Here is a 23,076-nt window from a genome sequence, read left to right as displayed (position 1 = left end):
AAGCAGTTTAAAACCAAGCAGTGGTGCCTTAGTCAGCTCCTGCTGCTCTAACAAAATACCACAGACTGGGTGGCTTAACTAACTGACATTTATTTCTCACAGTTCTGGAGGCTAGAAGTCCAAAGTCAGGGTGCCAGCTGGTTTGGTTCTTGGTGAGAACCCTCTTCCTGGCTTGCAGATGGCCACCTTCTTGCTGTGTCCTCACATGGGAGAGAGAGAGAGAGAGAGAGAGAGAGAGAGAAAGCTCTCTGGTATCTCTTCTTATAAGGGCACTAATTCCATCATGGGGGCCCCACCCCCATGACCTCATCTAAACCTAATTACCTCTCAAAGGAGCATTTCCAAACACCATCATGTTGCGGGGGTAGGGTTTCAGCATATGAATTTGGATTACAAAAGTCAGTCCATAGTAAATGGTTTGGTTGACCGAAGCTTAGTGAAAGTATGACAGCAAATTCCCCTTAAAACATGGATGCTTCAGGTTGGGCATGGCACCCACTTTATAATAACAATGATATCAAACGTTCGTATGACAGTGCAGTGCACCCTTGAATGAAATCACAGTGCTGCTAGTGAGGAAGAAGGCAGGAATTGGATTTGCAGGAGGTAATGAGCCATGTCCGCCACGGCCCATAGGTAGGAAAATGTCAGAAGACCAACGTGGTTGGAGTACCAAGACAGGAGGATATCAGCAAGAGCCAGAGGAAGGAGAGACCTGAAAGAAAGCTTAGGTTTTAACCCAAGTGTAGTGGGAAGCCAAAGAAGGGTTGACCAGAGGTGTGATGTGATCTTATTTTCACTCAAGTGTTATTCTGGCTACTCTGTGAACAAGGGATTGGACAGAGCGGAAGTGGAGTGTGGAGACTGGTTCAGAGGCTTAGGTCAGATGAGTGGTAATGGTTGCTTCTACCGGTGGGGCAGGGATGGAGTCGGAGTGGTAGATATACTTCGGATTTGAAGAATGAAGGAGAGGGATGTTTCAAGGATAAGCCCAAGTTTGGGGCAGATGGCTAGGAGAGTGGTGTAGGAGCAAGTTTAGGGGGTAGGTGAGATCAAGAATTTCATTTTGGGCATGTTGAACTTGAGACGCCTTTGGGATACCCACTGACTAGTGTAAGCACGTGTGGAGGTATAAATCTGGGTATGATCTGAGCAGTAGGACATCCAAATCCTTATCATTGCAGTGTACAATACAATATTTGGTTGGGGTCATGTAGAGCATCGAGCAAAGAAATACTGTATTTCTTTGTTTCTATTTTAAGTACAAACTTGATAAACATAAACTTGATGGTTACCTGGTCACCAGTAGCTTTACCCCAGGGATTAGTCTCAGCTTGATGTCATGATTGTGTCAGATTTCAAAATGGCAGCCTGGGTTTTTGTCTTCCTTGGTGCCTTCCAGAGCCCTGAGAGTCTCAAGCAGGGAATGAATGGACTTTGGACATCTCATTTGTACCTTCCAAGATGTTCAGATCCTTATGAGTGAAAGGCCAAATCCTAGATATAAATTGCTACATAATAGGTGTATGCCTGGAGAACCACTGGTCTCAAATTCATCATTATCATTGGACTTCCCGGGCGGTCCAGTGGTTAAGACCCCACGCTTCCACTGCAGGGGGCACAGGTTCGATCCCTGGTTGGGGAAGTTCCACATGCTGCACGGTGCAACCAAAAAGAAAAAAGAAAAATCATCCATTATCAGTGTCACCAACGGGCATTTCTTGAGTCCATTCTCTATTCCAGGTACTGCAGTAGGTGCTAAAGGTAATCAAGATGACAAAGACCTGATGCCTCTCATCAGAGCACTAACGATGTATACGGCGGGACAAGTAGTTTCCTAAGTAGACTGAGTGACAGCAAGGCTCGTGTACAGCTCTAGGAGTTTCTAGGATGAAGCCACCATTGAGGAGGATGGGAGTATTCAGGAAGGGGGCACCGCTATTCCAATGATGTCTAGAAGGTTGGAAAAGTCTAACATAAGCAGAGAAGCTAGAGGTTAGCATCCCAACCAGGGGAGGGATGCAGGCACAGGAACAGGGGTGCCTGAGGCATGTTTGAGGACTGATGAAAATATTCTGTGAAAGGCTCTAGCCGGGTTGGTGTTCCCAGCACAAGGCTGGCTCCAGGTTGAACTAGTGTCGGAAGCTAGAACTCGTGGACCTCAGCCTCAGACTCTGGCTACTTCCCACGGATTCTCTGTGCCCGGTCTTCCCATCCCATCCTGGATCTGAAGACTGGTGAGGAAGGCTGCTGAGTGGGTCGTGACCAATAGGAAGCACACGGGGATCCGTGCAGAGCCCCTCATTCTTCACATCACCTGTAATGGGAAAGAGATTAGTCTCTGCCATTTGGGAGGTGCAGCAGTATTATTTTCCTTTGATGAACCTGTCACACTGAGATATCAGGTTGCAGCAACGGTGGCTGTGACAGACACAGCATTTTCTCCTCTCCGTGTGCCATGCAAACGTTCTTCATTTTGTCAGTGCAGGTCCTTGATGAATTGGTTCTCTTTGGATCTCCACACTCATTTCTGTTATCCATCATTTGGCAGGAGAGATATCTTTTCCTAACAAAGAGACTCATGTTTTTAAAACCCTTTTGATAGGTCCTTACCCTGCCCAGGAATCTTCCTTTGGGGATCAGGGCCTGCAAAACACATCTTTGCCTGAGTAGCCTAAGCTGCTGGGAAGGATTGAGGATGGAGCGGGCTGGACACCGTGATGAATCTGCTGGTGTCCAGGCTGATGAGGTTGGCTCAGCCAAGATAGCCCAAGTTCCAAGGAAATAAAGTTCCCCACTCAAGATGAGAATCAACGTCTCACTGTCCAAACTCGATCCTGTGATTTCGTGTAGGCTGCCTTTCTACTGACAGATTCAAGGAGATTGTTGAATGATCACTTGCCTACATTCTGCCCAGGGATACAACATGTTGTGGAGAAACATGGTGAATGTTTGCTGGTATAAAAACTGAGATCTTAAGGAGATTAGGGCATTAGGGCAGGCTGGATGGTTAGGGTGGACTTTCCGTGGGTGGTGAGGGTACTTACCCATGCTGTGACCTGTGACCTCTCTGCCTAGAGGAAATCCCAGGCAAGTACTTTTGGTCACACCCTTACTTTGTGACTGGCCGCCTACATGGTTCAGTTTTCTAAACTAGGTCACAGAACTAAATTGGCCAATGTACAGAGCATAATTAGCTTTGTAAGAATGGAACTAAGGATGCTTAACCCGCATGCCACATCCATTTTCTGAGACAATGGACGCTCGTCACCAAAGTAGTCACCATTCTTCCCACCACTGACAGCTGCCTCTTTATGGATACATATGTCCCAGGGAGGCGGCATGAACCCAAGCTTCAGCAGGAGAGAATGCGTTGTAATTACTGAACCCCAGTGAACGTCCAAGCCTGGGGTATTGTGATGGTCGTTACTAGTACTCTCAGTATGAGGGTGGTTAACACTACCAGGGACAATGGACTGGCGTTGTCAGCAGGCAGCAGTCATCTTATATTCATATGCTACAGCAGGGCGGGACACATAGCCGCATTCAGGCCGCCGTGGGTTCACGGTCTGAACTTTGGCTTTAGACGTTTAGAAATGAAATCAGGTCTGTTGCTTCATCTTGCTCAGGTGATCCCAGTGAACTGATTCACACTAGCCAGACTCCAAAGAGATTAAAAAAACACACACACACACACAATTAGAGTGTCCGTTTATTAAATCCTAATGAGAGGCATGCCCTGTGCGTTCATAGGATAGGCACGTCATCAAACTAGCAAGTTCCGGGAGAAGAGCTCCAGGAGAAAGCAAATTCAAATGGGGAATTTCTTTAGTGAATGAGGGATCAGAGCAGTGGAGTTGGATGGAGTTGGATGGCCTTGGGTGTTTTCATAAAGGCTGTCGTGGGCTCCAGGTCCCCTTTCTCTCCCAAAGGTGATTTCTGACAAAGCGCACAGGTATATGCATCGGCCGGTCAGAGTGGTGCGTGCAGACAGTTCGTACACCGGCTGCTCCTTCCTCCTGCCTTGAAGACCAGCCGCCACCCTGCCGCCCTTCCTTTGTCATTCCAGCCTCACCGTTTTTGTTTTAGCAGGCGTTGATGGTTGGTTATAATTCACGGGTTCACGGACTTTACTTCGCCAACTGCATTTCAGTATGGCTGCTTTCTGAGGGTTTTCAGAAAGATACCCAGTTCTCCCCCCGTCCCCCGCCATAGTCTATACTGAGTGGACCCTGTGGCTGCCTAAACGCCTTTTGTTTACAAGTCCTGCTTGACCATATTTCAGCTTTGTTGATGGGCCTGTGACCCTCTCTTCGCTGCTTTGGAAGAAAGACGGTTGGTTGTCTGTTGACAGTTGGTTCACCTCTAACCCTTAGGAAAGAGCCCAACATAAAATACTCCCTGGTTTCAAAAAGTGAGTGCAGGGACGGGCACAGGGTGATGGAGGAAATTTTACGAGCCGTGTCACTGAGGTGAAGAAGTTCTGCATCTTCCGTGGTGGTGGGAGCAGCTTCCTGCCAGTGACCTCACGGAGGGTGGAATCCACCCGTATCTGTGCCTTTGTCTTTGCAAAGCCCCAGGTAGAGAGGGCACCCAGTGGGAGAAGCAGGAAGGGAATAGCTCCTTTTACACACTGAATGGTGCCGCCTCAGGCCAAATGGAAAAACATTTCATGTAAAGCATCATCTCCTGGAAACTGTCATTTAAGTATCTAAATGCATCGGGATATTTAGCCTGGAGAGTGGAAGGCAGGGGATTGACATTCACTCACTTAACTAACGCTTATTGATCCTAATATGTGCCCGGCAATCTCATGGGGCTGCTGAGCTGGATTCATTGCTGCCTGGCCACAGAGTCGCTACTGTGGCGACAGACAGTAAACAGATAACTTACAATCCAGTCTTGCTGGCTGTCACAGAGATGGGAGGCAAGAGCAGGGTGAGTTCCCAGGGGAGAGATGTGAACCCTGCCCAGAACTTGAGGAAGGCTCCGTAAGAGCGGGGTACGGTGATCTGGGCTTGGAAGTACTGTCTTCAGATATCTGCAAGGCTGTCAGGCAGGGGAGGTCGATGGTTTATCCTCCAAGACCCAATTATCTAAGGAGATGATGTGCTTACTGTGTTTGATAAAAGATGTCCCATTCAATTTGAGACATAATTTTTAAAATATAACTTGGAAGGTTTGATCCGGCTTTGAACTTATATATTACCAACACTTGGGACTTCCCTGGTGGCGCAGTGGTTAGGAATCTGCCTGCCAGTGCAGGGGGCATGGGTTCAAGCCCTTGTCCGGCAAGATCCCACATGCCGCGGAGCAACTAAGCCCGTGCGCCTAGAGCCCGTGCTCCGCAACAAGAGAAGCCACCACAGTGAGAAGCCCGCGCACCACAACGAAGAGTAGCCCCCGCTCGCTGCAACTAGAGAAAGCCCGCGCGCAGCAAGGAAGACCCAACGTAGCCAAAAATAAATAAATAAATATATATCACCAACACTTAGTAATGGGAAAAATATAATCTCTGAATATCAGGATGTTGAACTCGTCTAGCACCACACCGAGCAAACTGAAAGAATCAAAAGAGGCTTTTATTATGTTTTCAAAGATTTACCGTCTGGAATGTAGCACCGCAGCACAGAGACGGAAGGGAGGCAGTACAGAGATAGTTAAAAAACCAAAGGAGGCACAGAGAGGGAAATGGTCAGCTTGCCAGGAGCTGTAGTAACAAGAGTCATGAACTCAGACCACTCAGTCTGAGCAGGATTTGTGCCCGGGAGGGGAAGAGACGGAGGTGGGAAGGGGAGAGGTACCAGTTCACACCAGCAAGTCCGGAAACACTCGTGGAGGTGGTTCAGATGGAGGGACCGGGAGCCCATGATTCAGTGCCAAGTACAGGTGCACCGGAGTCGGGCAACACACAAGACCGCTTTCTGGCTTCCGATCACCTTGCTGTGCTCTCACAATGCACTTCCAGGGATGCCCCTCTGAGAATGCAAACAGTTTCTAATCATCCTCAGAAGTGCCTTGGGAGAGAGCCATCGGAGGCCAGGGGACAAGTGAAAAGTTCAATCAAAAGCCAAGGCCAGCTTCTCCCCGGCCGGCCGCGCGGGAGGGAGGCCGAGATGGCAGATGAGATCTCCAAGGCTCAGGCCGCCCGGCCTGGTGGCAACACGATCTTCGGGAAGATCATTCGCGAGGAAATCACAGCCAAAATCATTTATGAGGGTGACCAGTGTCTTGCTTTCCACGACATTTCCCCTCAAGCACCAACACATTTTCTGGTGATACCCAAGAAACATACATCCCCGATTCCTTCGGCAGCAGATGGCGATGAAAGTCTTCTTGGACATTTAATGATTGTTGGCAAGAAATGTGCTGCGGATCTGGGCCTGAAGAAGCGTTATCGAGTGGTGGCGAATGAAGGTTCAGATGGGGGGCAGTCTGTCGTGTTCACCTCCATGTTCTTGGAGGTTGGCAGATGAATTGACCTCCTGAGTAAGCGTGTTGTAGGGATAATTTTCCCTTCTCTATGCAGTGATCAGGTCTGCAAGTTCCAATACGCAAAACAATACTTTTTTTGCCTGTGTATGGAGAGATTGCAGAAATAATTTTGAAAAACCCATACATAATAAAAGAAATTGTTGCATGGTCTGAATTCTGTATTTGACTTTTTTAAAATTAATTAATTTATTTATTTATGGCTGTGTTGGGTCTTCGCTTCTGTGCGAGGGCTTTCTCCAGCTGTGGCAAGCGGGGGCCGCCCTTCATCGCGGTGCGCGGGCCTCTCACTATCGCGGCCTCTCTTGTTGCGGAGCACAGGCTCCAGACACGCAGGCTCAGCAGTTGTGGCTCACGGGCCTAGTTGCTCCGCAGCACGTGGGATCTTCCCAGACCAGGGCTCGAACCCTTGTCCCCTGCATCGGCAGGCGGACTCTCAACCACTGCGCCACCAGGGAAGCCCTGACTTCTTTTTTTAAAATATTCGTTGGAATGTTTGAAGGTGGAGTTCATAATTTGGGAGGTTTTGGTTTTTTCTCCCCAAGGAGGACTCAGCATATGCACATGGCAATAATGCTGCGACTGATCTTTGAAGACAAATTTAAAATTTTCATAAAGTTAGCTTTAGCTTTGAAACATCCTTTTAGGGTAAAATATTAGTCCAGGAGAAGACTTTCTAGTCCAGTTCTCTTGTTTTCTAAGAACAAAGGAGCATGTGATGTGATTGATCCAGAAAGTGACACTTGTAGGTGTAACAAAAATGCTTTTTGTCCAGCTCACATGTTTCCCCTGGACTACTGGGTAGTGTGGAAGGGATGAAAGTAGATTTGTCACAGAATCTTTGATGACCATGTGAAGCCATACGATGGTGTTTCCTTGTTACCTAACGCTATTGATTATAAAGACTTGAAAATATATTATTGAGAATTAACTCTCCAAATTGAAAACTCATTGTTGTGAATGTGTGTGCAAACTAGCAAAAACTTTTAAGTTTTGCATGACTCTGACTATGTAGAGTTGGGGGTTGATCTCAGGGTTTGAGTTCTTATGTAGGCTGATAGCAAAACTTTTTTTTTTTTTGGTCTTGCCATGCACCCTAGCCTCTCTAAGGTTGCACAGGGAAAATAGTTCTGCTTCTTTACTTTCCTTCATGTAGGCACTTTCCAGCTTCTAAAATTTATTTAATACTTCTTACCTGCTTTGTCTCTTCTCTCGTTCTCTTTATGTTTATGGGTTCCTTCCATTTTTAATCCCTAAGACCTTTTAGTAGGTTTTGACACATTTTATTGTAAATTGTTTTTCTTCTAAATGTTTAATTTTATTAGTGATTTCAAAAATTCAGGGGGAGTGGATTAGGGAAATTGGCTGTATATGTCTTACAAGTGAGTTTTTTCCAACTGTCATTTTTTTACATTGTTTATGGTGTTTAAAATATATAGTTAATGTATCAATTTTTAATTTAGTTCATATTTTTAAGGGCCTTTCCAACCCTAGGAGGATTTATAAAAAAAAATTTTCCCCTAATACTTTATGGCTTTACGTATTTTTATGACTTTTTTATGAGGGAAGGTCTGGGGCGGGGGAGGAGTTTTGGAGGGATTATATATTATATATAAGAGGCTTGAGTCTACTTTCCTTAGGCTTATTAACTTTCCCATTGATTTCATCAAACTATTGCTAATAAATCAGGTAGATAACCAAAAAAAAATAAAATAACATAAAGCCAAGGCCAACAGGATGGAGGTACCAAGACATCTCCCAAGCGCAGCTGTTAGTCTGCACAGATTCATAACTGCTTCCCAAGCAGAATGTGAGAGAGAAGGACGCTGCGGGGATGGAGGAGGGAGGGAGGGAGCAAGAGCCCCACAACAAAAAAAGCAAAGTCTAGTTGCAAAAGTCGAGCTGGGAATCCGCTGGGGCTCAGAAACATCAGTTAGTGCGCGTGTTAACTGCCTCCAGACTGGGTGTCTGCACCCCTTGGTGCAGGTCCATCGCTCTGCTGAAAGTCTCGCTGTGTTTCTCCTAACACAACATCCCAGCTGTTGGATGCTCCCCTCACTCACCCTCTCCTCCCCACCAAGCCCTCCGATCCACTGTCAGCGGGAGCTGAGTCGGAAGTGGGTTTGTCCGAACCTCCTTCAGTTGTACCTCACCTGCAGGAGAAGGCGTGCGGCCTCTGCACTCATCCCCCAGACTTCCTGGAGGTGCTGTCCGTTTGGCTGACGCAAGAATCAAAAAGTTATACACGTGGAAGTAGAACCCTGGATCACAACACAGCAGCTTTGCGTGATGTCTTGTCCAGCCTAACCCTTTACTGTGTACGGAATTTTTTTTAACTATTTTACTCCAAGTGGAGTATGCTGCTAACTTCTCACGCTTGGGGAAGTGTTTGTTCTTCTTCCCCTCCTGCCTGGCTCCCGATCTTCAGCTCTGGTGTGTATAAACTTTCTAAGGGATGTGTTTCCCATCTACCTTCCAGTGTCCCTTTCCTTCCTCCTCTAGGTCTTTGCCTGATCTGCTTCCTCCTTCTCAGCGTTCAACGTATTAACCAGATCTCAGGGGTGACGTGGGACATTTATCCGTTGCATTTCACCAGCGATGCCTTGCCGAAGTCAGCCTGCATGTGGTTCTAATACGTGAACCTTCCCTTGTCTCTTCCAAGTTTGTAAGGAGAAAGCTCTGGCATGCACATAATCAAATCTCTAGTTGCTGAAGTAATTGCGTTACATTTTTGTAAACATTCGGGTCTCACTGGTCATTCTGGTCTATAAATCCGAATAATACGCTGAAATCTATTTTGCTGGGCTTTGCAGCTAATTGCCAGAGATTTGTCAGCTTAAAATGCTTTGCTTTATTTTATTATTTTTAAAAGTCTGTCCTATTAACCAGAGGAAGACAGATACAACCCAGATTCCTTAGTATGGGGTCCCAGACATTCATCCAATACACACTTGTTGAATAACTACTGACAGCCGAGATAAAGGGTGAACTGCTGGCTGTCCAGTGGTTGTTACATATCCAACAGACTAGCATCCAGAGGAGGGATGCCCAGATTTGATTGATTTTGTCTTTTTCAGAGACCCATTGGGCCTGGGTGGGCCCTATGTGGCTCCTCTGGTTTGCAATATACGTGCAGGTTTGTTGTTTTGCTCAATTGCATAAAAATATTCTTTCTTCACAAGTATACCTTTGAGTAAGTGTTCTCAGGGAAGCTTGAGCTCTTCCTAGAATTGAGGGCTCCTTGGCAAGATGCTTGGAAATACCAGCCCACAAAGATTAAGGTTGAAAAGCAGGTCTCCAGGACATCCTGTCCTCATATCCATCACGCAGGGCACAGAATCCTGACCAGAGGGAACATCTCTCTCCTTCCCTTCTAGAGCAGTTTAGAAGTTTAGGTCGGGATGTGTGGTCATTCGTGGGTGATTCTGAGACTAGTTACAAAATTTTAAAATATCTTGCTTTGTTTTCACATTTAGAATGTAAACTGAGTCCCTCAGGACTTGTCTGTTCTCTCCCCCTCCCATTGGCCTTCCTGATGCTGAGCGGGGTCCCAGTTCACAGTATTTCAGCTGAAGGCGCCTGAAAAGTGAGATGGAGTTGGTGGGATGGAAAAGAGAAGAAGTGGTGATAAGGGTGGACAGCTGGTATATAGTGATTGTTTTGTGACAGGCGCTTTCAAATGGTATATCTTTTGTCTGTATCCACCCATCAATCCATGTGTGTGTGTCATATGTAATATAGATTAGTATATAGTGTATGTTATATATGTTATAATATCTCTCTATAAGGTGGGCCTTGTTATCCTCCTTTCACAAAGGAACCTGAGACTGGGAGACAGTATATAATTTCCCCTAAGTCACTCCAGCAGGACTTGCTGGAGCCAGGAGTTGAATCTGTGTCTTTATTTCTCTAAATCCCAGGCTGAGGAAACCACATCACGAAACTCGTCCAAAAGCAAAGTCAGTCCTCAGAGAACAGCAACACACCTTCCCTTGAAAAATCACTTCTCTCTTCACCTTCAGAGCCCTTCTTCCAATTAGACTAAAGGGCAAGATCTGGGTTGCTGTTTCCTAGTGATGATTCAGTCATCAGTGTGGAGTGTTGCGCTCAGATGCTTTTTATGTAAAATACTTGCTATATGTTTGGGCACTTAAGATGTATATTTCAGGTGGTCAGAAAACTTGCTTATACGTGTTACTTGATTTTGCAGTTACTCCGGGTCAGTGAGACAGGCCTGAACTTCTGCCCAGCCCTGCCGAGTTCCACAGGGTCTGGACAGCAGATTTTCTATCCTCTGCATCCCCTTGCAGCTCTGTGGTGGAGCAGAGGGCTGAACAGAGGCTACTGGATGTGACCATAGTGGGACTTGGTTGAGTAGAGACCCGGGTTCACTTTTCTCCATCCTTCTCTCCCACCGACAGGCCAAAGTGGTCCCAAGCATGCTCCTGCCATCTGTCTTTCCAGAAGCCAGGCTGGGGTGGAACATTAGGTGTTGATTTTCTAACTGTAAGGACACAACTTCCCAGAGCTGCTTCCCCAAGGGGGGATCATGTCCACTGAAAAGAGAAGTTTTAATTGCCAGGTGCCACAGTGACGTGTCGGGGCCACTCTCAGACCCACCCTTACCCCTGTGTTCTCCACCACGGTTGACGGCAGCCCCCGTGTCCGTGCTGGGGACCTGGGAGGCATCCTGGCCTTCCCTCTCCACACCGCTGATCACCTAATCTTCCCGGCTTTCCCTCTGAACTCTTTTAGAATCTGTTCCCCCGATCCAACTACCACCACCTGCGCCGTCCTGTCCTTCCTTTGCCAGAGCACAGCTGCTAACTTGTCTCCTGCCTCAGAGCCACCTTCCTCACAGCTGCAAAGCCAGCCGCCTGCCTATATGGCTTCCCTGTCTACACCTTTATCCATTTGTCCATCAGTGGACACACAGATTGTTTTCATGTCTTGGCTATAGTGAATAATGCTGCAGTGAACATGGGAGCATGCATATCTCTTCAAGGCACTGATTTCATTTCCTTTGGGAATATATCCAGAAGAGGGATTCCTGGATCACATGGTAGTTCCATTTTTAATTTTTTGAGAAACCTCCGTAACATTTTCCATACTGGCTGCACCATTTTGCATTCCCACCAACGGTGCACAAGAGTTTCATTTTCTCCACATCCCCACACTTGTTAACTTCTATTTTTCTGATAATAGCCGTCCTAACAGGTGACATCTCATTGCCTACCAGCACTTCTGATACCAGCTCCTTCCCGTCTTCTCTGTGTCTGTCTCTGGTACCAAAAGCCGTAAGGAAAGGCAGAACCTTAAATCTGTAATTCAGAGGTCCAAGAAATATGCAAGAACATAGAAGATTGAGGTGAATTATAATAAAGTTACATAAAAGGGGAAAAGAGGTAACAACTGATCATTATTTGCAAATCTTTTCAGCAGGTGTCCATTTTTATAGGGACGCATATACATGGCCGAGGGCAAGCAAAGAGGAAGAACGTCCCTTAATGTAGCATAATTACCACAGTCAAGTCTCAGGACCTCTCAGCAGGAGCTCTTATGCTATCACAGCATTTCATTTTCCAAGAATAACTGTGCCCTGGTGAACCAGCCATGGTTGGCCATGGCCAATTTTCACATTCATTTATGTTAGAAGTGCTCTTCATGGAAAACCTCCTTTATGAACCTTGTCCACAAGACGAAAGTGGCATTTTAGATAACCCATTGCTTTCTCTCTACAAACACAGGCCAGGTTGCCCCCAGCACCTGGCCCTGCACACTGGGTTCTTCTGGAACATCTGTCAATGACACAGAGCATTGCTTTTTTGCCACCTCCTGAGAGGGGTGAGGTACAGGAGGGAGGAGTCGGGGTAGGTGGTAACTTTGACAGCTCCCTGGGCTGGGCAGTGGTGGGCTATCCTTCATCCGTCATCCATGTCTCTGTTTCAGAGCTCATCCGGGGGCTCAACAGCCAACGATGAAGCCTCTTTTTCAAGAACGTCGTTGTTCATCCAAACATTTACCCAGGATCTGCCACGGGTAGACCCTGGGCTGGACACTGAAAATCCAAAGACAAGAGTAAGACATAAGACGCGGTCCTGCCTTAAGGAGCTTGTGGACAGGTCAGGGCAGCGTGCAGTGTAGGAAGTGTCACCACGGAGCTCTGTCCGCGGCCGTGGGGACACAGAGCAGGGCACCGACCCCACCTGGCAGCTGGGCACTGGGTCTTACTAGTAACACGGCAGCCGGTCTCCAGGGGTGTGCCAGAGTCGATGGAAGGGGCCAGGGGAGGGCAGCCCAGGTCGAGTGCATACCTTTACCTTGGTCCAGAAACAAAAAGTGCCCAGTGGGCAGCGAACCAACCCCAAGCATCTTAGCTACTAGACCCAGAGTGTGGGAAATGAGGCTGGGGAAGTAGCGTCCAGTCGCCAGGTTCTGTTTGCAGATGAAGGGACCGGTGGGCAAATGAAATGGCCTGCAGGGAGAATGCGAAGTCAAGACTGAAACATAAGGTTCAGTTCTCAAGCCTCCTTCCCTTTAGTGAACAGGCAAAACAGTTAAGAACACAGACCCGGAATCGGACAGGTAGGGCTGGCGTCCTGACTTTGCTGCAAGTTAGTTTCTCTGCCTTTTTTAAAAAAATATAAATATATTTATTTAATTTTGGCTGTGTTGGGTCTTCGTTGCTGCGCGAGGGTTTCTCTAGTTGTGGCGAGCATGGACTGCTCTTAGTTGTGGTGTGCGGGCTTCTCATTGCGGTGGCTTCTCTTGCTGTGGAGCACGGGCTCTAGGCGCGTGGGCTTCAGTAGTTGTAGCACTCAGGCTCAGTAGTTGTGGCGCATGGGCTTAGATGCTCCGCAGCATGTGGGATCTTCCCGGACCAGGGCTCGAACCCATGTCCCCTGCGTTGGCAGGCGGATTCTTAACCACTGTGCCACCAGGGAAGCCCCGTTTCTCTACCTTTAAAATGAGGATTGTATGAGGGACTGTATACACAGATCTCGTGTGAGGGGACCACAAGGAATAGCACCAGGACCTTGAGATTTATAGCAGCTGAGCCGTAAGCACCCTTAGACCCTCGGTGATTGGGGGAGGGAGAAAGCAGTTACCACACCCAAGGGAGTCTGGTAGAGTCCCCTCCCTTGAGAGCAGCCTGGCCCTCAGCCCAGGGCTGTAACCAGCCTGAGCGCTGGATGGAAAGGCTCAGGGCAACACTCACCCTGCCCTGACTTCCTCCTTCCTCCCTCATCTCCCCTGGGGCCCGCACTGGCCAACCCCCTACCAGACGCCAGAGAGTTCAACCCTCAGTCAACCCTCCGTACAGGTCAGCCTCCCGGGGACAGAGCAGAGTGGAGGGTGGCTCTGAAGGACACAGGGAAGGTGTTGGGGAAGCACACCTCCGGGGGGAGTGAGGGGTTTTTTGTTTTCGTTTTTTTGTATTTTTTTATATTTTTTTAATTTTATTTTTTTTAATCCTTTTTTTTGGCCGCACCACGCACCACGCGGCATGTGGGATCTAGTTCCCCGACCAGGGATTGAACCCATGCCCCCTGCAATGGAAATGCAGAGTCCCAACCACTGGACCACCAGGGAAGTGCCTGGGAGAGTGAGGTTTAAGTGAGATAATACAGCAAAGCGCCTTGGTGCAGTTTTTGACCCCAAATAAGTGCTCAGTCGAAGCTACACTAGAATCTAGTAGTATGTTTGTGTAAGTGTGCCAAGGTAGATGAGATGGCAGACTAAGTAGCAAAGGGAAGACGGGAGGTGGGAGCATTCTCCCTAGACGGCCATCCTGAGGCAGGGATGGATGTGATGGATGAGCCCATGAAGGCGAGTTGCCCGTGTTGGGCGTGACCATCTGTTGTTGGGTTGTCAAGTTTAGATGTTATTCTGAACCATGGGCTTTTAGGCCTAGAACAATTGGGAGTGGCTTTATCGTCTTTGAGAACCCACAGTGAGATCATCTGTAGATTAGTTAAATGGTTTGATAACGTGAAATATGAACACAGACATGAAATCTGCAAATGGGTGATCCAGGACCACGGAAGTCAGCATTCTGTATACGGAAAGAGAAACCAAAGTCCTTTCTCCTAATCGAACCCACCACACAAACCTGCTCACGAAATAGCCTGACCAGGGAACTCTGTGAACCTTCTAGATCTGAGGAAGGTTTTACAACTTCTCCTTGCCCTTCTGTTCTGTTTCAGCCCTTATTTAAAAATGTTCTGTCTTAATTTTAACTCAGTCCCCAGACTCCATCCGTTTCCTTTCCTTCCATCCTCAGTACAGACACATAAACACAGTGTTCTTTACTCCCCCTCCCCCCCTCAAAAGAGGAGCTAAAACCAGAAGAAATCAGGATTACTTTAAGAAAATTGGCACAAGAAGATTAAATCTTTCTTGGAATTTTCTTGAAGATTTTTTTTCCTTGAAAAGAAAGCCAAACTGTAAAGTAAAACACAGTCCATTGTTAATAAACAAAAACCTCACACATCTAAAATTTCGTTATTTTCCGAGATGAACTAACATTTTGCCCTGTCTGCTTTTCCTAATATGCACATTTCATGTAGCCCAAATCCTCATTATGGGAAACATTTCCATATCCCTTTCTCAGCTGCAGGCTTTCCTGGGTAGTGAAGTATGTGCTTCGTGGTTTCAGAAGCACTGGCTCTTACTTCGCCAAAAGGAGCAAATCTTTAAAAATGAAAATTTCCAGGCACTTAGCCCCTAAATCCACCTTGTAGAGATAGATGATTCTGAATCTTATCAGCCCACAGAATGTCTCACAGCCTTTAAAAGTGTCATCGGCCGTTCCCCTGTGCAGCATGACCAGTGATGCTGTGTAGGGCGGCAGGAGCGGCTGAAAATTTGTACTAAAAGCGGTGTTTTGAACCTTCATTAAATTTCCTACTTGCTGGCAGCCTAAATCCCTCGAAGGCCTGGAGACTGTTGATTCCCGTTCACTTGTTCTCATTAAACTGGTCTCTAGGCTGTAGCTGTGCTTTGAACAAAGTTGGGCTGCGTGGGAAGATTCAGGGCTCGTCTGGGGGCGGGACTCTCTCACTGTGGCTGCTGCCACCCTGTGGGTTGTCTCGGGCCCGGAACCAAGTTCTGCGCCGTCCAGCTTTGCGCTTGGCCCACCAGAATCCAGCCTCACCCTCTGCCCTGTCCGTCACTTATGGCCTCAGCCTCAATCTCACCCCTTCCCGATGTCCAGTCCCAACCAGAGGCTGCCCCTGCCTGCCCGCCGTGGGCCTCAAGCGTAGACCAGCCAAGCAAATTGGGGGAGGAAGCATAGACCCACAGCATCTTAAAGCCAGAAAGAATATTAGGAATTTTCTAGTCTGGCCTCTTCGTGTTTAGATGAGGACATTTTGGTCCAGAAAATGCATCATTGGTCTTTAATGGTAAAGGTCACCTCAGAGCCCGTAGCAGACCTGGGAGTGAGAACCCACAATTTCATGGCAGGAATTGTATTTGGGGTATTTAACAAAAATTCCTACTTCTATTATGACTGTCAGTACCTCTAGAACTAGAAGTTTCTTGCACCAACATCCTAGTATCCTCTTTTTTTTTTTTCCTTTCTTAAATGTTTTTTGGCCGTGCCACGCGTCTTGCAGGATCTTAGTTCCCCAACTGGGGATCAAACCCAGGCCCTCAGCAATGAAAGCGCCGAATCCTAACCACTGGACCCCCAGGGAATTCCCATATGATCTTTTAAAAATCAACTTTGAGACTTCCCTGGGGGCACAGTGGTTGGGAGTCCGCCTGCCGATGCAGGGGACGCGGGTTCGTGACCCGGTCCGGGAGGATCCCACGTGCCGCGGAGCGGCTGGGCCCGTGGGCCATGGCCGCTGAGCCTGCGCGTCCGGAGCCTGTGCTCCGCAGCGGGAGGGGCCACGGCAGTGAGAGGCCCGTGTATCGAAAAAAAAAAAAAAATCAACTTTGAAACAGTTCAATGGAAAAAGGGTCATGGTATTAAAATTTGTCAACTTCTGCTTACTGCATATTAATGGGCAAAACTGTGACCCTCCAGATACCTGAACTGGGCGCGGGAGGCGATGCTCTGCAGTCTGGGGCCACTTGAGGCAATTTGGTGACTCAAGTGTATAAAATTTCCCTTTCTTCCTTGGATGATTTATTAAATAAAATGAACCTGGAAAGGTCTTGCAGTGTATACCAAACATATATTTGGTTGGTTTCACTAACCCATCATCTATTAGGGACCATATCCCAGGCAGTAAGATCAATAACGTTTATACACAGAGGGCGGCCTGGTAGGTGTTCAGGGCGTGCAGGACTCTGGTGAATACCGTGCAAAGCGTTAAGATGTGTTGACCCTCAGGCGCCACCAGGGTTAACCCTTTCAGCTACCTGTGAAGTCACAATTTTACTTCTGTGCCACGTGTGCCCAGAGAACGTGTGGGTCCTTTGCTGAGATTGTGTCTGTAGCGCACACGGTGCAGGCGTCCTCCACTCCAGGGAAGACAGCTCTTCCTCCCAGGCAGGATGTCAAGCCACCACGTGGTGTTGGGTCCTCAGCCGGTTCAGATCCTCACAAGAGATCCTCTTGTCTTCCAGGCTCTGTGGCTACCCTCCTTTCTATGACGAAAATGACTCCAAGCTCTTTGAGCAGATTCTCAAGGCGGAATATGAGTTCGACTCCCCCTACTGGGACGACATCTCCGACTCCGGTAGGTCTCTCGGCTCCTGGGACCCCGACGCCCAGCCCACCTGAGTCTCCAGCAGCCCCCGGGGGCTCAGAACGGTCCTGAGGCTCCTGAGGATGCTACGCACTTAGACTTGACTTGAGAAGCGAGGAGAGGCTTGGGACACGTGTGGGACACGTGCCCCGAGCCAGGCTGAGGGATGGGGACTCGCTTCTCCACCACTCCTGGCCGTACCCTGATCTGGGTGCCCTGGAGTGAGACAGTATTAGCTCGAGTTTATTGGGCTTACTTACTGTGTGCTGTGCACTCTAAGCTCCGCATGTGTGCCTAGCTCACCCAGTCCTCAGGACAGCCTATCAGGTGGGGATTACTATTAGCCCCATTTGACAGATGAGGAAACTGAGGCCTCAGAAGGTGAAATAACAGCTAGTAAGTGGCAGAGCTGGGGTTTGAGCCCACGTCCTCACTCCAGAGCCCAAGTCTCAGCGTCTGTGCAACACAAAACATTCCCAGGGAAGTTCACCATTTCCTCCTCAGGGATAAAAATCAAACCCAAGGCCCACGTAAGCAGATGGAATGTCTCCAGCCTCAGTTTCCTCCCTGACAAGATGAGGATGGTAATAATACCACTCCCACCCTGGTGGGTGGTGTCAGGATCACATGCAATAATGAATGAGCTATTCAAATATCCCATTTTATTATTTGTGTTATTTCCTCCTAACTGGAAATGCCCTGCTTTCTTCCTCAATCTTCCAAAACCTGGGACCGGGCTATAGTTCTCCAAGGCTTGCAGGAAGGAGCCACATGGGGAGTAGTTTACTCCTGAGTCAGGAAGGGCCCCAGCTGTCCCCCGGAAGTCCAGCCCTGTGGGCAGTGAGCTGCCAGACGCCACAAGGCGACAGATTTCCCGCCTGGCACGTGTCATCTTCTGGTTCTGGGTCCCAACCTCTCATGTTCTCAGTGTCCTGCTCCGGGTCATACCTGGTCCTGGGCCTCCAAGCAGTTTTGCTTCCCCACCAGGGCACATCTCCTGCACCGTAATTTCCTGCTCGCTGGTTGTAATCATCCACGGGGGCTGCAGAGGGGGCTTCTGGAGGGCTGCGCATCCACAGTGGATGCTCGGGCGACTTTGTTGAATCGGTGAGCTCCTAACGTGAGGACGTCAACAAAACAGCTCCCTAAGGCAGCAGCGAGCTGAGTGAGAGGCACCTGGCGACAAAGATATTTCACCTTTTCCCCGAAACAAAGGCGCCACTAGCTGCCGGCGGGAAGGGACTTCGACCTGGGAAGGCAGGGTCCCAGGCCTGGCCGGGCTGCTCCTCGTTCACTGGGTCACCACTCAGAAACCCAAACCTTGTCTTCCCTTTTCCCCAGATGCTGGTACCACCTGCCTTTTTGTCCCAGGTCCCGAGTGTCCATGGAAGGCTGGTCTCGTGTTTCCATGGTAACCTTGATACCCACAGAGGCACCCTGGTATCATATTGTCATATCTCAAGCCACAAACTGACTCCCCCTCTTGTGCCTTCCTTTTGAACAGCAAAAGACTTCATTCGGAACCTGATGGAGAAAGATCCAAATAAAAGATACACATGCGAGCAGGCAGCTCGGCACCCGTGGTAAGAAGAATCACCCGCTAGAGATGCCAGTCAGCTGGGGCTTCGTTGTGAAAGCCACGGGTGAAGCTTGCATCCCATGTGGCCGGTGGCTTTCATCCTTTCCCCAAACCAACACTCGAGGACACAGTCTTCTGAAGGCACTAATTGCAGACGCACAAAAGAGAGCTGTAGCTTTTTCGCTTCATGTGAAGTATTTTAGGATCATTTTTAGTGAGGGTGATTCCCAAAGGAGGCATTAAGAGTGGAGTTTTATTCCTTGAACTTATTACTCAGTCCGTAAATGAATTGAGGTCACATGTTCTTTTCCTTTTAAGATGCTTTTCAATTTAGTGTTTCTTCACCTCCAGAGGGATGAGTTGATAGTTTACGACATCCTGGACTACGTTTCCTGCCGTGCCCCGAGGCCACCTTGTTTTTGTGCCACTTACTAGGGTTGAACCCAGTGACTTTGGGTTTATACTTCTCTGAGCCTGAATTTTCTCATCTTTAAAGTGAGCATAACAATACCTAGTTTACAGGATTGAAGTAAGCAGTGATTGAGATCACGCACACACAGAAAGGGTTTAGTGCATCTGGCACGTAGCAATTGCGTCATTAAGCTCTTCTTATTTAAAGCACCGTGAGCCTCCTTTTTGAAACAAAGGCCAGGAGTAGTAAAATAGCCGATACAATGCTCAGACTTGTCTCCTTGACTTCAGGAGACATCTGCCCCAACCAGTCCTCTAGAACACTGTTCCCTGTTGATTCTACCGTCTCCTGCAACATTTTCTCCGGATGCTCATATGCCGATTAACCTTCCAAAAGGGACCTGCCCAAGGTCCTTTCCTGACGAGTTTCACAGTATTTTAATGTATAATAACAGCCGTCATTTATCATCTATGATGTCCCAGGCCCTGTGCTAATCATATTAAAATATCACCGCATTTTTTCTTTTATGATAATCCTGTAAGGTAGTTTTTTGTCTCCATTTCTGAGATAAGGAAATATATGTAGAAAGATAAAGAAACTTAGGCAACAGGACACAACTAGCTAACAGCAAAGCCAGAAATGTTTCCAGGCAGAACCGTCAGATTCCAAAATGATGCTCTTCACCCCAAACTGACAAGAGAAGGAAAGGGGAAGGAAGGAATTTTCTGAAAAGGAGGCAGTTTTGATTGTGTGTCAGCCTGATATTTTTTTAATAAGTCGCTTTGGATGATAGGTCAAAGTATGTGACAGTGAAGATATGAAAGTTTGTCTTATTTTATAAGCAGTTGGCTTTTACAGTATATGAGACTTTTTCCCCAGTTTTACAGAGAGATAGCTGGCGTCAGCACTGTGTAAGTTTAAGGTGTCAGAGCATAATAACTTGGCATCCATATATGTTGCAAAATGACTACCACAATAAGTTTACTTAATATCCATTGCCTAATACGTTAGTTACAAAAAAAAAAAAAATTTTTTTTTCCTTGTGGCGAGAACTTTCAGGATTTTACTCTTAACAACTTTCATGTATGCCATAAAGCAGTGTTAACCATTGTCACCCGGTTGTACATTACAACCCCAGTACTTATTTATCTTTCATGTAGGAGGCTTTTGAGGTTATCTTAGAGAGGAGGAAAATGACCTCAAAAGAAGGGAAGTGATTTGCTTCCTAGAACTTGTTCACTGATCCAGCCTCACTCTGTGGAAGGCAGGAAGGCCAGTTAAAACCTCATCTCTCCTTCACCAGACATTTTTGAAAAAAAGCAAAGAAGAGAAAGGTCAGTTTCACTGTCAGGGGCCTGGCAGAGGGGCAAGGTGGGCTCAGAATCAAGCAGGACTTCACGGAGATGCCAGCCTCACCCGGGCCGTCCAGGGTAGGGTGGGGATTCCAGGCTGGACCAGCCAGGGGGGCTTCAACTCTGCACCCTCCTCAGCGTTCATGGAGACCCCTCCCCTCCCCGGATTCCAGCCAGCCAAGCTGCGGTGACCACAGGAACTGGGATGGATCCCAGGAGTTTGGGATACACACCAGGCATCACCAAGCCTGTTTTGAGCAAGTGACTAGAAAAGTGTACAATCAGAGCCGTGCAGGTAGAACAGACCGTGTACAAAGCACAAAAACACCCAAAGGCGAGGAGAAGAGTTTAATGATCTGTGTGTGGAGAAGAAGAGCCAGACAGGCCTGATGGAGTGGAATTGATATAAATGCCATGTCCTTTGTTAGTTTAGAGGCAGCAATAGGGAAGCGAGAGAGGGTCAGGAGACCCAGATGAAATGGGGGTGCCTGTAGCTTTAAGTGTGTGTGTGCGGATTCATAGGGAAGTCTCCTGTCTCAGGGGCGTTGTTCAGTTCCTAGGACAGTCAGGGTGACATCCAAAGTCCCTTCCAGTGCTGAGACTCCACGCCTCCGGTCTTGTGGGTGAATGATGCTGAAGCTGGGAGCGCTGAGCATCCCATGTGATCCCTGGCCGACGGGAGCAGCAGCGTGATTGCGGTGCCTATTTTTTTTTAAGTTTTTTTCTCTCTTTTCTTTCTTTTTTTTTTAACACCTTTATTGGAGTATCATTTACACGGTTGCGTTAGTTGCTGCTGTAGAACAAAGTGAATCAGCTCTACATATACGTATATCCCCGCACAGTTGCCCGTTTGAGGAAGGTCGTGAGCTGTCGTGAGCCAAGGTGGCGTTACCTCCAAGAAGAGTGTTTAACAGCGGCCTCTGGGCCACCGTGTGCCCCGCTTGGTCCTTATCCAGAGGCAGCGCGCCCTGGCCCTGTGGGAAGTGAGCACGGAACATTCCTAGAATAACTGAAAATTTGCATTTTCCTCCCCTCTCAGCCTTTTGCTCACCCACAGGGAAGGGAGTCTCCCTGACACCCCGCCACCCGGCCTGTTTGGTTTGGAGCGGGCTCTGCCCCCTCGTCAGTGCTCAGCCCGAGAATTCCGTCCTTCCTACCACTTCTGCCCCCTGGTTTCCAAGAAGGAGCTGACCACCCCGAGGTGGAGCTGGCGTCCTTTTCTGAGGGTGCAGCTGTTACAAACAGGAGGAAACACTCATGTGAGGCCTCCAGGAGGAGAGGCTGAATAACGACATCTGCTCCCCAGCTTCCTCGTGCCTGGGCTTTCGGGTGGACTTGCTCATTCACGTATTTCTCTTCACTGATGTGCATCTGGGGAAATCAGGCAATTGACGGTTGTTGGAGATGGAAGCCTGCCTGGCCTTGGTTCGTTTCTGAGTATCGTCTGAGCTGTGTCTTTTCAACCCTGCTGGGAAAACTAGAGGAGTCTATCTAGGGGGGGTCTTGCTCTGAGCTGGGAATAGCAGACTGTACGGTATTCTAAACTTAGGCCCAGCCTGGCACAGACTTACCTTCCAGAGCCCACCAGCCATGTTTTCGGTTCCTAAAAGGAAAGGCTGGTGGTGGGAACATATTTTTTATCCCGGGCTGGTTTCCTATCTGAATAAGCCCCAAGCTTGTTCCTCTCATGTCCTAAATCGGTTGAACACGGCAGTCTGTGCCCAGTCTGGTCTGTGTCCAGGGCCCTCGGAGTCGGACCTGACGGGCTCTGCCAGCCACCAGCCAGCCAGAAAGTATGGTCAGTGTCCCCGGCATCTGTCTGCCCCTTAACAGTTCCGAGATCCAAGAAATTACTTCTGAGGCATCAGGCATCAGCTCAGAATTGAATAGTTTGGTGCTAAAGGAAAGGGAAGATGGATGGCTTCAAGCCCAGAAAAGACTGAGCAAAATGCAACTTCCTGTGAGATTGGGGGAGGCCGAGCGGTCAAATGTAGAGCAAGGGTGGCATTGAGGTTGAGAAGGTGGGGCGGGGGTGGGGGAGAGAAGAGGTGTGATAAAGCAGAGGGAGGAAGTAATAGGATGAGGGGGGACTCTGAGGACAGGAGGTCGAAACTAAACCTCCCTTCCTCCCTGCTAATAGAAGGCTAAGGTCAAGCAAGAACTAGAGAAAAGATTGCCCAGTGTTGTAAAGGACCCAGTGGAAGGCAGCAGCGACATGGTTCTTGCGGTTCTGAGAACTTTTCTAGGAAATGCAGGAGTAGGTGTGCCAAGCAGGGCAGAGCTGAGGCTGGGAACCCTGTCACTGAGCACAGAGAAGATGAGGGGCCCCGGGGGGAGGGAGGGGAGTAGAACGTGGCAGAGCTCAGGTCAGCCGGGATGGAGCCAGAAGGGAGCAAGTGGGCCCCGGGTGTGAGCAGGTCCATGGACCAGAGATCCTGGGGATGCCAGAGGGGCTGGGGGGAGGAGGCTGGGGGGAGACCCTGGGTAGGGGTCTGGTGCTCAGACCAGGTGGGGGGACACGCTTGAGACCTCAGAGGT

At 48.4% G+C, this 23,076-nt stretch overlaps 1 protein-coding gene and 1 pseudogene across 1 annotated transcript in view; both read left to right on the top strand.

The window, feature by feature from the left end:
• The window catches only part of CAMK1D (calcium/calmodulin dependent protein kinase ID), a 406,078-nt gene that overhangs the window by 373,973 nt on the left and 9,029 nt on the right, over window positions 1–23,076 (top strand). The window contains exons 7-8 of the mRNA XM_024734155.1: window positions 17,074–17,186; window positions 18,700–18,778. Coding sequence (XP_024589923.1) covers window positions 17,074–17,186; window positions 18,700–18,778 — 192 coding nt within the window. The remainder of the gene's footprint in view (window positions 1–17,073; window positions 17,187–18,699; window positions 18,779–23,076) is intronic.
• On the top strand, window positions 6,117–6,476 carry LOC112392440 (histidine triad nucleotide-binding protein 1 pseudogene; annotated as a pseudogene).

This window comes from Neophocaena asiaeorientalis, unplaced genomic scaffold, assembly GCF_003031525.2.
Source record: "Neophocaena asiaeorientalis asiaeorientalis breed wild unplaced genomic scaffold, Neophocaena_asiaeorientalis_V1.1 scaffold120, whole genome shotgun sequence".
NCBI classification, from domain to species: Eukaryota; Metazoa; Chordata; class Mammalia; order Artiodactyla; family Phocoenidae; genus Neophocaena; species Neophocaena asiaeorientalis.
Note: the sequence above shows the minus strand (reverse complement) of the source record. Positions and strands in the feature narration are given on the sequence as shown.